Raw genomic sequence first — 15113 nt, forward strand, 5'->3', positions numbered from 1 at the left:
TGAAATGAAATCAAGAGCAGAGAGTAAATCACGTTTCGTAGAATAGTATCATAATTAATTATTTATTACATTGCTTATTAATAATGCTTTGATAACAAGTAATTAATGCTTGCTATTTTTTCAGTCTCACATCGATATCGCGACAAGAAAAAGAAATTTTTTGAAATTTCATCTATAACAATATCATAATGACAATATTAAAATCGATCTCGTGATTGAATTGTTGGAATTTTCTACTGCCTTCTCACAGTGGCTCAGCAAGAGTAAGTGCTTTTGGAACAAAATATGACCTCTTCGCTCCGCAGCCATCATCAGTGGTGCCAGGGGCATGTTATTGTTTTTTCACCACTGCCCTGTGGTTGACTTTAAAAAATGGCACTAATGTACAAATGTTTCGTTTCCACGGCGCCTCATAAGAGGCGATTCCTTATATTCTTCTAGTACCCCGAGTCACTACTATTATGCCTTCCATCCTACTTCATGTGATATCCTCAATCTGTTAATTCTTCTAAAAAACATGTTTTATATTAATTTTTTTTAAAGTTGAATTATTTAAACTACAGATTTTTATAATACTAAGTTATATTGGATATTCAAATCACATAGGTCGGTCACAGAGTAATAACCTTATTGGTTCGATTATTTTGCAACCGGAAATACAGTGTACTTCCGGATTAATGGTAAATGGTTGTTGCTTGGTTGAACTTGTGTATTTATTATGATTGTGCTTCTAAATGTGAAGAACTTGCACCGACTTGTCTGTGCTGTGTATGCTGCAAAAATTTTAGCTTATTAAAGATGTTATTTTTAAATCACATACCTGGTGTTTTGCACTCTGCTGATAAATATATATATTTTTGGCTTGAAGCACGCTAATAAATTATAATCTAACACTTTAAATTTAAAAGAACAGTTTTTTGTCTTCATTCAGTTTCGATCGCCTCATCCAGCGTCCTCTGATCCTGCGGTTAGCAGTTAAATCATTCCCTTTTGTTTGTCTTCGTACTTTGAATCATCTGCCACAAAACCCTTCATATTCCAATTTTTCTTTTTCAATTATTTTTGAATTACTACCATCATCATTGTATTTTTTGAAAAATCGTAATATGGGAGGAATTTCCTACCATGACTTTTATTGCCATATTCCAAAGTACTGTTCTCTTCTTTTTTGACCTTTATGCACCTTAACGGAGAAATGCCGCTAAATGTTTCTTGTCCACTCCCCCACCCCATAAGAATCTCCTTTTTGTAGAAAAGAGACTCATTAATCCTGAGTGATCTTACATACTGTTAAGTGAAAATTAAACGAAGCATCACATAGTAATTAAATGGATATCTCTGAAAGACAATTACTAGCTTTTTAAAATGACATAAATCGCAAACATGCCATCGTTATTTCCGAATATGGCGAAAAACCAAAATGAAGTTTGATTTAATTTTTGCTATTTAATTAAATATCTTAAGAAATAATTAATTTTAAAAGTTAAAAAGGAGCACAATTGAGCCAAAGCAATTCCCAGAGTGGAGTGAATATGTTCTTTTCGCTACTGTTTATCGTTTCAGAGAACTTTTTGTAATAAACAGATGCATATATTTTCTATTTTATGAGGCACATACATGCAAGTATTAAGTTTCAACTTATCGACTCCTTTACTTATCAATTATTTGCTACTAACTCGGTATGATCAGGTTTTTTAAACTCAGGTATGATCAAAGTCCTAGATTAGCAATATTTTCCCGATTTTTAGACTTTTTATTAGGAAATTTTCCTTCATTTTGTTTTACATTTGTAATTCATGTTTAAAATTGTTTCAAAAGAATAGTTTAATTTTTAAAATCATTTTCAGAAGAATTCTGCTTTTCAATTTTTACTGTGCATAAAATATTGTTCCCTTTATTTACTGAATAACCCACGATCCAAGTCATAATCTTTTGAACATTATAAAAAGTTTCCCTAGGGGCAAATTTATGTTGGCCTATTAATTCCATAATTCCATTAATTTCGTAAAATTTATGTAAGCCCATGCTACCATAGTTTATCTTAGTTTCTGGGTTACCGTTTCGCTCTGATCCCTACCAAGTCGGATTAAGCCTCCTTAGTGAATGGAATTTTTCGGTGCATCCTTTTTTTCTAACTCAATTTCCAAAGCAATTTTCCTTTTTTTTTAAATTTTTATTTTATCTCTTTGACATATTTTCAACTTAAAAACCATTTACAAACTGAAATGACAAAACTTTTAATTGCAAATATCCCTCTAAAAAGTAGGTTTCACTATTTCAAGTATAAAAAAAAAAATCAAAATTTATCAATAATTTAAAATAAAATGGTTAAAAAAATGACAACTTTTTGAAAATGATCTCAATGCTATAATACAAATTTGCTAAAGATATTGACTTGTAAATCGTTCAGTAAATTGGGGGGGGGATGTACCAACTTTATATATATGAAAATATGAAAATGAAAAAAAAAAAAAAAAAAAAACAGAAATAAGAAGGAAAAAAACGGAAAAAATTACAATTATTTAACTAATGTTTTGACACAGAAATGATATTTGGTTTTACCTGATTAAAATTTGAATATACAGCCCAAACTAAATTGACATGGAAATAGTATTACAAAATAAATCTTCGATCACCATGGATGCACTTATGGATTGAGATGTTATTATCGAAACATGACTTTATTGTGGTTAGTATTAAATGGGCAATTATTTAAGACAACTATTTAAATGACTGTCATCAAAATCAATCTGATTACATTTTTAGTAGCATAAATTATGCATGTAAAATAAATTAGTTTTGAAAATAATTTTAAAATAACTTAAAATAATAATATGAGACTTTAACTAAAAAATGCTACTCATATGCAAAACATTACAACAATAACAATTCAGTGAACCTATCATTTATTCTAATGAGAATGTCTTTAAAAATCGCTTTCACTAATGATCTTTGGCGTTCCGTCCTTGAAGGTCAAAAATCTTGCCATGAATGGACATGACCTTCTTTTTAAAAACATCGAACGCCTTTTTAAACAGTGTCAGACACTCTACTTTTCGGAGGTTACCGCAGACGAATACTTTTCTTTGTTTTTTTTTCTTTGTCCGTCAATTTCAGTGAAATTGAGAATGTTGTTTATTATTCAGGTTCGTAAACAGCATAAATCGTTTGCTATTTAATTTTATTTCATTAGAAAATTTTTCAAATAAAATCATTGCATAAACTGAATCATAAGTAAAATAAATTAATTTAAAAAATATGTGTCAAATAGATTAGAACACATTTTAATTTTAAAAAAATCACCGATTTATTAAATATTGAATATACAAATGCTGAAATAACAGAAAATTTTATATTCGTTTGCCATTTGTTCTGTCAAAAGTTTTCATCTATCAAATAATTACGATTGTATTATTTTTATCTATTTTAGACTAGATTCCAATTAGGCAAAACTTCCTGTTATTTAAAATAAATAAATAGAATAGCGGAATTGACGTCATTTTCTTAAAACAGCGGAAGGAAGACATGAAGGGCGAAAAATGATAAATATTTAAATAAATGTCGCTTCTTTTTTGATGGTTCAAAATCAAAATGATTTTTTTTACCAGAATTTTATTTCAAATTTATTATAATAAGTAAAATCGTAATATTTTTATTATATTTCGGAATCATCTATGACTCTGCCTTGCAACTTAGGCGAATATATAAAAAATATTTAGTATTTTAAATATCTCTCTCATCATTGTTAAGTGCCTGTCAAAGTACTGATGTAAACAGTAAATAGTTGAAAGTATTTAGTAAAGTAATACAATCCATATTTATGAAACGTTATATTTAAACTGAAAAATGTTCTATCATGATTCTTAATATGCTAGTTTCTATTTAAATTATCACTATTAAAAAAATAACTATATCATGATAAAATAAGATGTACTGTTGTAATATATAAAATAATATTCTTTAATATAATAAAAATATTTTTTTAACAACATAATTTTTTTTAAATTTTATTTTGATTTTAAATACTTTTTTCTTTCTTGCATGCGAAGCAATTTCACTCTTTTTAGATCTTATATTCACTTATAAGTTACTATGATCGTTTGCTAAAAAAAAAGAAAAAAAAAGTCATCCGATTTATTTAGCGATCGTCTGACACCAATTAATCTAATCCGCAGAAGACAGAATGCAAGTGAAGAAAAGACAGAGAAAAAAAAAATAGTTACTCAAAATGAGTACGGAGGCGTTATGCGAAATTCCTAGCTCCTAATTCGGATGTCTATCGGCATCACTTTTCAACTAGAAAGAAAAATCTCTTCTATTGCAAGTAGACCGTTTTCTTTCTCCTTTCGTGCTTGAATAAGTTGCGTAATAATTTTCTGAAAATTTCAAATGCGTGTTATCTATACGCTGTTCTGTTGTTTTGAATTTTGAAAACTCAGCGAGCTTCTTTAAATGGTTCCATAATGTACTGTTAAATCGGATCCGCACCAGTGGATATGTGACCGAAATGCAGGTCAATCTCATTTTGGAGTTGAAATGTTGATAAAATATTCAAAAAACGAATTCCTGTTTCCCCACGACCCATTTCGATATCCTCTGCTTTTTTTTTTTCTGTGCAATTAAAAAAAAATGTAATTTGTTTAAAAGTTCGGGAGAAGTAATAATGCTTTGACTGCAACATTGAACTTATTGATTATTTGAATTAATTTTGAAATTACAGAGTAACTAAATGCTTAATTTCGTGAGATTTCATGAGTGATAATTTTTTCCAATTTTTAGAACAATTTAAATGTTTGAAAGTAATTTTAACCAAATTATTTGATAATTATGTCAAATCACGTGACACCAGAATCGTATGACAGTTAAGCATGTTTCTAACTTGTATTCATTACCTTGTTTATGATTTCAAGTAACTTTTTTCTTACAAAATATTCAATGAATTTAAAAATTAAATTGTCATTGTTGCTTGAGCACGAATCTAGTCCATTAAAATGCCTTATCATTAAGAAGTAATTACATTTAATTGTTTTAGAAAGTCTAGAATAACTTATGAATGCATGTTATATAAATGGCAATGAATATGAAGAACTGAATATGAAGTTGTCCACATAGTATAATTCAACGAAACTAGCTTTTGTGCAAGCAGAAAAAGAATTTTTTTTACTTACCGAATATTGGTTTAAATATAAAATTAATATTGAAATATTTATACACATAGGAAAAAATCGTTTAGGAACTTACATTTGAAAACACTTAAAATAATCAAAGTACTATAAAAGAATGACATTTTCTACGTCATTTCCAAGTTTTTAAATATCTATATATAAATTTTAAATATCAAATAGCAGTCATCAAAAAGACGCATATTTTTCTAATATATAATTAACTTAATATCTTTTTATAATACATCTTAGCACCGCTTGTTTTCATTAACATCTTATTACCGATAGTGATATGATCAGAGTAAATAGCTCTTGGTTGTCACATTACTTTTTCACCCCCTTCTAAAAATATGGACCTTGAGTAAGGCCTCAAATGCCTTGCATTCCATTAGAGAACAATAATGATAAAATATGGATCTTCGGTGTAAATATAACATCTTTTTCTAAATCTTAATTTCAAATATATACTATTTTGACCGCCCTTTTACTGACCGAATGAAACCAAAATTTGAAACGTAACTACAGTTTTTAGTTCTTTGAGTTTTAGAGCTATCGAATTCACTTGCAAACGAGCAACCAGACAAACTTAGAATGAATGGATTTCATTCAAAATTTGATAGATATCTGCAAATTTGGTAGCAAGTCCATATACCAGATTTCATCTGTCTAGCTCAAAGTGTTTTCGAATTATCATATTCACAGATAGGCAGATTGACGGACAGACATAATAACAAAAATGTGTTTTTGAGAACTCAGGGAGACCTGCAATATGAAGATTCGTCACAATCACGAGTTTTCATTTTTCGATTATTACAATACTCTTTTTATACTTTTTATAAGAGAAAATAAAAAAATGACATAAAAACACCATTTAATGTTTAGATTCGATAATTTTTTTCACTCTAATTTTTAAAACATAAAAACGTTTGGAGTTGAGAGATTTCATTTCCGCTTTATTTTATTAAAAACAAATAGACTAACCAATCGTGCCATCATTCGGTGGGAATTTTTATAAATTTAATAAAACTATATATTTTACAAAACTAAGCTTCAGAATAATTTTATCAAAAGTTTTTAAAAAAGTCTATAAAAATATACCATTTTTCTTTTATGAAATGAGTTCTTCCATATGCAAACGATTTAAAATAAGATTTTACGAACGACTGGTTAATAATTTGACTGAAGATATAAACAAACATGGATCACTTTTACGAATGAAGTTAAATTCTTTTTATAATGAATATTTTCGAAAAATTTTGTTCATAAATAGTAACATTATGATCAATGACAATTATCTAAAAAATTATATCACTTTTGCATTTATTTTTTTAACTAAAAGAGCTGAAATGGAAACTAATTAATGATGCCATATGATGCATGGAAAGTGGGCTAAGTTTTGAATCCAGTGCATTCCATGCAGGAGTAAAAAGGATGTTATGCCAAAAAGAAGCGTTTATTGTTAAATGGCAAGAGCTGTGTGGCTAACAACATGAACCGACTCTCCATTACATGCCTTTCAATAACGAATTTCTTCTTGAAACTTCACTGAGAAATTGAGTATTTTTGCAACCCTTTATTTTTTTTTTCTTTATAAGTCATTAAAACTTACCTTAGTTAATTTGAAGAAATGTTTCATAATAAGTATTCACAAATTGTGAAATTAGGCAATTTTTTTTGAAAGTATCTATTAAAAAAAAAGATTTTTTCTTATTTGGAGATTAGATGTTGAAATCGATTTAATCAAATTTTTAGATGTAACTCGTTATATTTGAAATAATAAAGGTTCCATCTAATCCAAGCTATAATTTAAAATTGAATGTAATTTTTAATATTTAGAACATATAAGCAGAAAAGCACATTTTTAATTCAAAATCCTAGTAAAAGTGAGGGGGGATTGTTCTTTTAAAATATATGCATTCAATTTATATTTCAATCCTAACTAAAAACATCTCTTGAATTATATGTAATAAAAATATATTATACAGTATGGTAAAATAAATTTTAGTCAAACAGAGCGACAGCAAAGTGTAAAGGATGTGTTATCTGATGATCCACTAAAACAGAAACCGAAAAGGAAAAAAAAAAAAATGAAGCAGGAGAAAAAATAATTAGAAATAATTTATCTCCCTTCTTTTTCACTCCGTCTGTATCAAATCATTAAAATATGATCAGCTTCTACACCATTTAATGAATGAATATCGAGCAATAACGTAAATGAAAAAATTTCAAATTATCTAGCTTAGATCAGACACGTGTAACCCCGGAGATTTTGCTCGGCAAAATCTGCGCCCAAGTGCGATTTTAGCTTGAATGTAGCAGCGTCAATTTAACAGCAGCGATTGCCAGATGTACAGTAACCATTGCCTCCGCACACCTACAATTCGCAGTGCAGTGTGGGTATAATGTCGACTTTCTATTGCTACAGGTGAGCAAAATTTGGGAAAATTTTCGTACATTTTGGATATTCTTACGTGTGAAATCACGAACTCAATAAAATAATCTAACTTCTATAAAGACACTTTAGTGCTTCTCTTACTATTTGTAGAGTCCATGAAATTTCATTTGTTCTTTATGGTCTTATGTTGCTAAGCTCGACTAAAAATGTATCGCTTATAATTAAATAATATTTCACCGTTCAGTTTATGAGGTATGTGTAAAAACCTAAAACTAATTCATTCTTTTATCAATTGTTATCACGTTCAAGTTGTTATGACTAATTCTTAACTTAAGCAATCTAATCTATTTTCAGTTTGTTTTTGTTTGGAAATAGCAGTTTCATCACATTAGTTTTTTTTCTTTCTTGTGTTTCATAAAAATAACGTTTTTGGAAATCATTTCTTTTTACTTTTATTTGCTATTCATAATTTTCAAAATATTTATTGCCTTAATCAAATTTGATTGGAAATTCTAGATTTTTCTGTGCCTATTTGTCCGTTTCGGTTAACATGTTATTCGTTTGTGGAATACAGCTCTCCTAAATGTAAACACTTTGGGTATGTTTTTATGATTTAATATCATTAAAATAATGGTTAAACTGGATGAATTTTTATATTAAATTTAGAAATTGATAAATTATTTTACCTATCGATTAATCAATAATTACTCTTGCATTTGAAAACATTCTGGTCGCTACTATTCTTCTCAGAACAAAGAAAAATATAAACATTCTGAATTTATTATTAAATATAGTGCGGAAGGGCAGGAAATAAAAAAAAATGTATATTAAACCTATACATTCTTAGTATGTATGATCTTAACCTTTGTAAATTTTAAATCTTAAAGAATTTATATATATTTTTTCTTTCCAGATGAAGTTGTTATAGTTCAGATTTTCTAAAATATACGAGTTTAAAAAGCAACAAATTTGAAACTTGGGGTTTTAAATGATTTGCAGTATGTTAATATATAAGTTTCTTCTATCTTTCTTGATACTGTGTTCTTTAGTTAATAAATATGGTTTTCTGAAAAATATTTACATAATTTCTTATATTTAGTATTTATAAAATTTATGTATAGAGTTGCTATGTTTTACTCCTCTGATTAATATATGCATTCTCACAGTTATGAAATTTGTAAAATTTTCTAATATAAATAATGCATATATTGTATACTGAATGTTTTTGTCAATGTCTTTTTAATTTATGTTGATTTTGAATTCTACCTTTTTCTATTTTTCAAAAACAATGTCATAATCTACCATTTTATTCCATTGATTTTGAAGCATTTTTATTGAGCATATAAAAATTCATAATTAATATCTGTAAAGTACTTACTAATTAAATCATTTTGCTAGTGTATGAATTATTAAAAAATAATTAAAATGCATTTTTTCAGGAAAAAAGAAATTTAGATATAATTTATACTTAATTATGAATAAGTTACCAGTAAATAATAAAGTATTGATAAGTAGAATTCTTGATTTTGCAAATAATTTTTTTTAACCTTTTTACAACTTTGCATATAATATATATTTATTTTCCAAAGTTATAGCATTCTTTGTAATTTTCTTAATTTTCATCTTTTGAGCTGTAAGTAACAAATTAATTATTGTGTGAAAGGAAACTTGATAAAGCTGAACTCCATTTGTTTTTCTGCAGCATGGGTTTTATTGTTTGTAAACATCAGTATTGAAGTTCCACTTTAGAAATGTATGCTTTTTTTATGTATTTTGAAAGACTTTTTTTTTCTTTTTCAGATTTTGACTATAGTATTTTATTAGCTAGCATTAGTTTTTAGTGCTTTACAAATATGGTGGATTATTACGCTGCACTAGAATTATCACGTAATGCCACTACACAAGAAATTAAACAAGCGTAAGTTTTTTTTTTTATTATTAATCTCTTTGTTGCATGATTTAATATGTGTAAACATTGATATTTTAAATTATTTTGCAAAATTTATTTCCATAGAAAGGTTATTTTGTATTAATTTCAAAGCTGTTCATTTATTCTGCTAATTCATAAATTGAATTTTAAAAACACACACATTTTTTTATGTTTTGCTATTACCAGTAATCTTTTAAATCTTTATATAAACAAACCTGAAAAAATATTTAGTACATCCAGTTATACATTCAGTTTTTATTAGATGTATAATATATAATAATGTATTTGATTTTTTATTATAATAAATAACATTCTAGCATATGTTGTCTTATGTTTTTGTTTTTAAATTTCTTTTCCTTAATAAATAATAGTTATATATTTAGTATAATATTCACTTATTTTAATATAATCATTTTTTAAAAATGCTTAAAAACAATAAGTTCTATCAATAAATTCTGTGATACTTTCTTCCTGTTTTTTAAATTTTGATTACTCATTGTTCTTTCTGTTCCATTCTTTTCATGTTCTGTTGTGATTCAATGCCTTGTTATTGAAAACATATCTTTAAAAAAGAACATAGGGTATTGGCCTTTTTAATCATAGCTCCGTTCATTTCTATTTATTCTACATATATGAAAGAAGTAACAAAATGCATAGAAATTTATATTGTACAGTTTTCATAAAATTTTTTCAAAATAACAATATGTAACTTTGAATGTAAAAAGAATTTGTAACTTGCTAATAGGTTTCCGTGAGTGGTGTAGTTTGACTTTTTTTATAGGGAGTAATAATTTTTCAAGTTCAGTTGTAGCTTCATTTAAAAATTCTGTAGACATTTCAAAAATGAAAAAAAAAAGTAATGCTGAAAAAAATTAACAAAAAGTTACTTGTATATTAAAACAACTTAGTATATTTTTTGCCTATATTATTGTGTTGAAAATAGAGTATTTTCACAGACATAAATATAAAAATTGATAGAGGATAGATTTGATTCAAAATTTGATGTAGACCTACAATTTTTATTCTAAAATAATTTTCTGAATTTCGTTCATGTATTCAAATATGTAGCATACTTATTGTATAGTTGAGTTATCATACTAATATGCACATAGAAGGGATAAACTTCTCAGCATTAAGCTTTGTCAAAATATTGATAAACTTATTTATGCAACTGCTAAATTGCTCTTGGTAGAATCTGTCCAAAATATTCATATAAATGTATATCAAATTTCAATCTTCTGTCTGGATTTATTTCCGGATTATATTCATTGCCAGACATAATTCCAATTTTCTGAATTGCTTGTTTAACGTGAGTAGATTAATTCTAAAAAAATTTAAATATTTTGAACCTCATTTAATTCAAGTAATTGAAAAGTTTGTAAATAAAAAAATCGAATATTCTTAAAACTTTGCTTATGTTGTAATATATCTTTAAAAATGTCATATATTTATGATTTGATTTGCTGCTGCTTTAAAATAAGCACAAATGCTGTTAGTTTACAGCAAATTTGTTTTGAAATTTGTAAGCTCTGATTTGTAAATATAAATGAATATCAATCACTTTATCCATCAAGGAACCAAATTCCTTTCTTTAATTATTTGCTTATGTAACTACTGCATGCCTAGCTCAATTTTGATCAATATGTTTCAGATCAATGTATATTAAAAAGTCTTCTGGTAAAAATTATTCCAATGATTAATTGTGATTTCTTATCAGAAACATTGTTTGGTCTTTTTAAAAGTTCATTGCTTTAAGATTGAAATGATAAAATCAAAGTAATCGGCTCCTTGAACCATCTAGGCAAATTAAAAATAACTTTTGATATAATTTTTCTTATTGGCTAAAAAGATTAAAGTTATAAAAAATAAAGAAATGTTAAAAATGCATGAGTAGACACATTTTTAATAAAGTTTTAATAATTTCATAAAACAGGGCCATTTGTTTGAAAGATTCTATTTCATATATAGTGGTAATTTTATTATGCAGAGAATTAAAGAATAAGAATGGGTTTGAATTTGATATGAACAATTATGAGTTGTTAAAATGGTAATGTTATAATTGAATTTAAAAAAAAACAGTTGTGCTTGTTTTGTTGGATAACATTTTGAAGTTTTTATTGAAAAGTTTTAAAAATCTTCAAAAAAATAAAGCTAATTAAAAAGAACTACAGGTTGCATTTATCAGTTTTTATAGCTATTGACTTAAATATACATGATTTATTTTTGTTATTGGAGATTTCTCATATTTCTTTCTATTCTTTTTATTGTTGGAAATGGATTACTAGGTTAAAAGTATGCTAGAAAATAAGCTTAAATATATATATATATATATATATATATATATATATATATATATATATATATATATATATATATATTTCTTCTTGTATAGATGTTATATTTGTTATTGATTTAAAATGAACTATTAAAATATGCTGCTAATATTTGAATTTTCTAATTTTTTTTCATGTTTCTTTTATCTGTTATGATATTTTCATTATAATAACATGTAACAAATAGTTACAGAACATGTTATAAAATATAGATAATAAAATTTTAGACTACTAGTTTTTTGTTTGTAGTATTTATAATTTCAAAAATATCCCAAAATTAAAAAAAAGTCTTTCTCAGTTCTTGATTTTATAATTTTAAAATTTTTATTTCATTTTAAATCTTTTGTGTTAAACAATATATCTAATAAATGCATTTAAAAATATTTGTCATTTTTTATATTGTTTTCATAACATCTTATGCAGAATATTAGATTGATTCAATCTGTTAAATTATATGCATTCTTTTTATCCTAAATTTTTCATAATCTTAGTGGCATTTATATTATATTTCTCTAATTATTATTTTTTTATAACAATGTTAGTGAAAATTTGAAGTATGTTTTAAAACAAGACTTAAAAATAAATTTTAAACATTTTTATTACAGAAAATATTCAGTAAATTCTAATTTTTTAATGTATGTTATTACTGAACATGTTAATAATAGTGAATATTTAATTTAAATACAATCAGTATTGTTATATTTCTGAAAATTTAGCAATTGATTTATTTACCATATTTGTAAGATCTGGCTGTCGCTTAGAAAGTTGAATTCCCAATGCAAGAGGTATTGATTTTTTCGGAAGTATCAAGATCCTAGAGTCTTTAAATTGAACTTCCAGGATAATGGGGTTCAGTAAGCTATGATTATAAATGCTAATATGTAAAAGATTTGAACTGAAATTATTATGAAACAATTAATCCCAAAATATGATTGCTTTTTTATAAGGTGATGTAATTGATATTAACAACAACAACAACAATTTTGGTGATATCTTAAATAATAGTTTTTGTTACAATATAGTAATGATTTCAAATTTTATAAATTGTTTAGAAAGTATTATAAAGTCTCAATATATCGTTAATAATTTTAAAATTGTTTTAAGATAAAGGGGCTGATATTTCATAAATTTATTTTAATACTATTATTAGCACAGTTGCTGCATGTGATTATAATGCTTAATGTCATGTACATTTGTCCTTAAATATTTTTACTGCACAGGTACAGGAAACTTGCTCTAAAATGGCATCCCGATAAAAATTTGGACAAGAAAGAAGAAGCTGAACGGATGTTTAAAGAAATAAATGAAGCTTATGAAGTTCTTTCAGATGGTAAAGTATTACTTCTCTGACAATTAAAATTTGTAATAAAGCAACTGTCACTCTGAATCAAACCAAAGAATTATATATTAAAGCGAACAGCAGTTACAGGATGTAAAGCAAAGATGCACACCCAACTAATGAAACAAAACAAACAAAAAAAATGATTTAAAAATTACGCATCAGAAATAAAAATAGATTATGTTGTGCAAAGGAAGAAGTGACTACAGAATAAATAATTCCTTTTAATCATGCTTCACTCTTATAATTTATTTTCTTAAGATAATTGAAGCATAATTTCATCACTTCAGTAATTTATTGTTTCTTATTCATTGTTTTTTTTTTAAATAAAGTTTTCTTATGAAGGTTCTGTCACAAAGCATTGTCAGATATTACGAAATGTAGAATAATGAAGGAGAGCATTATAAATTAAGCAAAGCACATTTCTGATTGATAAATGTTGAAACTATGGAAATACAATTTTAAATCTCTATTCTTCTTAAAAGATTTTTATTGTTAATAAAACTAGTAAATTATTGTGAATTGAGTTGGAAGTGATGAGAAAATTCAAGTTTGTACTCTTGCGATTAAACTTTTTTCTTTTATAACATAAGAAGTTATCTATTATTTGTAAAATGAGTGAATTAAAAAAAGATATTTTTTTTTTCTTGGATGTTTTAAAATTTTTTACACTAGTCTTTTATGCCATGACCATTGTTTGATAACAGTGAAGCGAAAGAATGTTTTTTTTTTTTTTATATAAAGTGCTCTATACCATATATTAATAATCCAAAATATTTTTGCAGGATATATAAACTTTTATGTCTACCTTATATTAAATTTGAAGTATAACATTATGAAAAAACAATGCTACATCACTAGCAGCCTTCTCTTAATAAAGATAATAATAATAACATTAAAGTGAATTTTGTAGACTAAAACTTCTGTTAAACTTATTGACATAAACATTTTTCTGAAAACATAAGTTATTTCTTTGCAGATAAATATTGCCTAACTGCTATATTACAGCATCTTGTGAAAAGCATCATACCTGTATTTTAAAGATTCTAATTTATTGTATGGTGTATTTAAGGCCTGCTTTATAGATTCTTATTAATAATTAATTTAACATATCTAATGTCTTCAGACTGACCTATTTATATTTCTTTTGAAGGAGGATTCATTCTTCTTTTAAATGCCCATAATAGTGTAGAAATGTAGAAAAACACTTTAATGTTTTATCTAATTCAACAAAAAAATTACAAAAAATTACAAATGTTTTTCATCTTTTTTTTTAATCGTTTTCAGAGCTGCCAATAACAATAAAGCTTTATATACTTTAACAGTTCACAAATTTGACTAACTTTAACTTGACTGCATGGAACTTTATAAGAATAATGAAAGGTACTTAACGGTAGCATCTTCTCTACAAATGATTTAAAATACTTCATCATTGGGGCAGAATGGTTTGAATATGTGACTATATTGACCTGAATATGTATTTTTAGTTTTTATATTTAGATATAGGTCTTGCTGTCTGTTTTGCAAATGACACAGAATTATAAGAAATCCAAAACCCCAAAATTCTAAATTATTAAGACATCAATCTGCTGTAATGATGATAAACAAAATAAACATAAATTATAAATTTACTGTTGCAATTTTGTCCACTCAAAAATTAGTAATTCAGATACTTATGTTGTTGAAAATGCTAGACAGTTTGTTTATAAGAAGAAACTGCTGTATTTAATATTTTTTTTTTTAAATGTAAGGACATTTTATTTGTCAGTATGTATAGTCATTTATTCTTTTTTTTTTTTAAAATATTTGTTTATTATTCTTATTATTTATTAGATGGATATTTCAAATTTTTTTCTGTCAGTTTATATGAATTTTAAATTTCTTATAGAATTTGAATTCTTGATCTGAAGTTTCAGCTGTGATGAAATGAACATAAGTTAATGATAGCCCCTAC

At 25.9% G+C, this 15113-nt stretch overlaps 1 protein-coding gene across 5 annotated transcripts in view; it reads left to right on the forward strand.

The window, feature by feature from the left end:
- Positions 1-15113, forward strand: part of LOC129968846 (dnaJ homolog subfamily B member 3-like) — a 42596-nt gene that overhangs the window by 16176 nt on the left and 11307 nt on the right. Inside the window, exons 1-3 of one of the 5 annotated variants that reach the window (XM_056083130.1) lie at positions 7432-7587; positions 9358-9475; positions 13041-13150. In XM_056083130.1, coding sequence (XP_055939105.1) covers positions 9411-9475; positions 13041-13150 — 175 coding nt within the window. In that variant the 5' untranslated portion in view covers positions 7432-7587; positions 9358-9410. Of the gene's footprint in view, positions 1-7431; positions 7588-7627; positions 7810-8017; positions 8156-9357; positions 9476-13040; positions 13151-15113 lie in introns of those variants that run through there. The other 4 variants (XM_056083134.1, XM_056083132.1, XM_056083133.1 and 1 more) reach the window with 4 other exon arrangements.

This window comes from Argiope bruennichi, chromosome 5, assembly GCF_947563725.1.
Source record: "Argiope bruennichi chromosome 5, qqArgBrue1.1, whole genome shotgun sequence".
NCBI classification, from domain to species: Eukaryota; Metazoa; Arthropoda; class Arachnida; order Araneae; family Araneidae; genus Argiope; species Argiope bruennichi.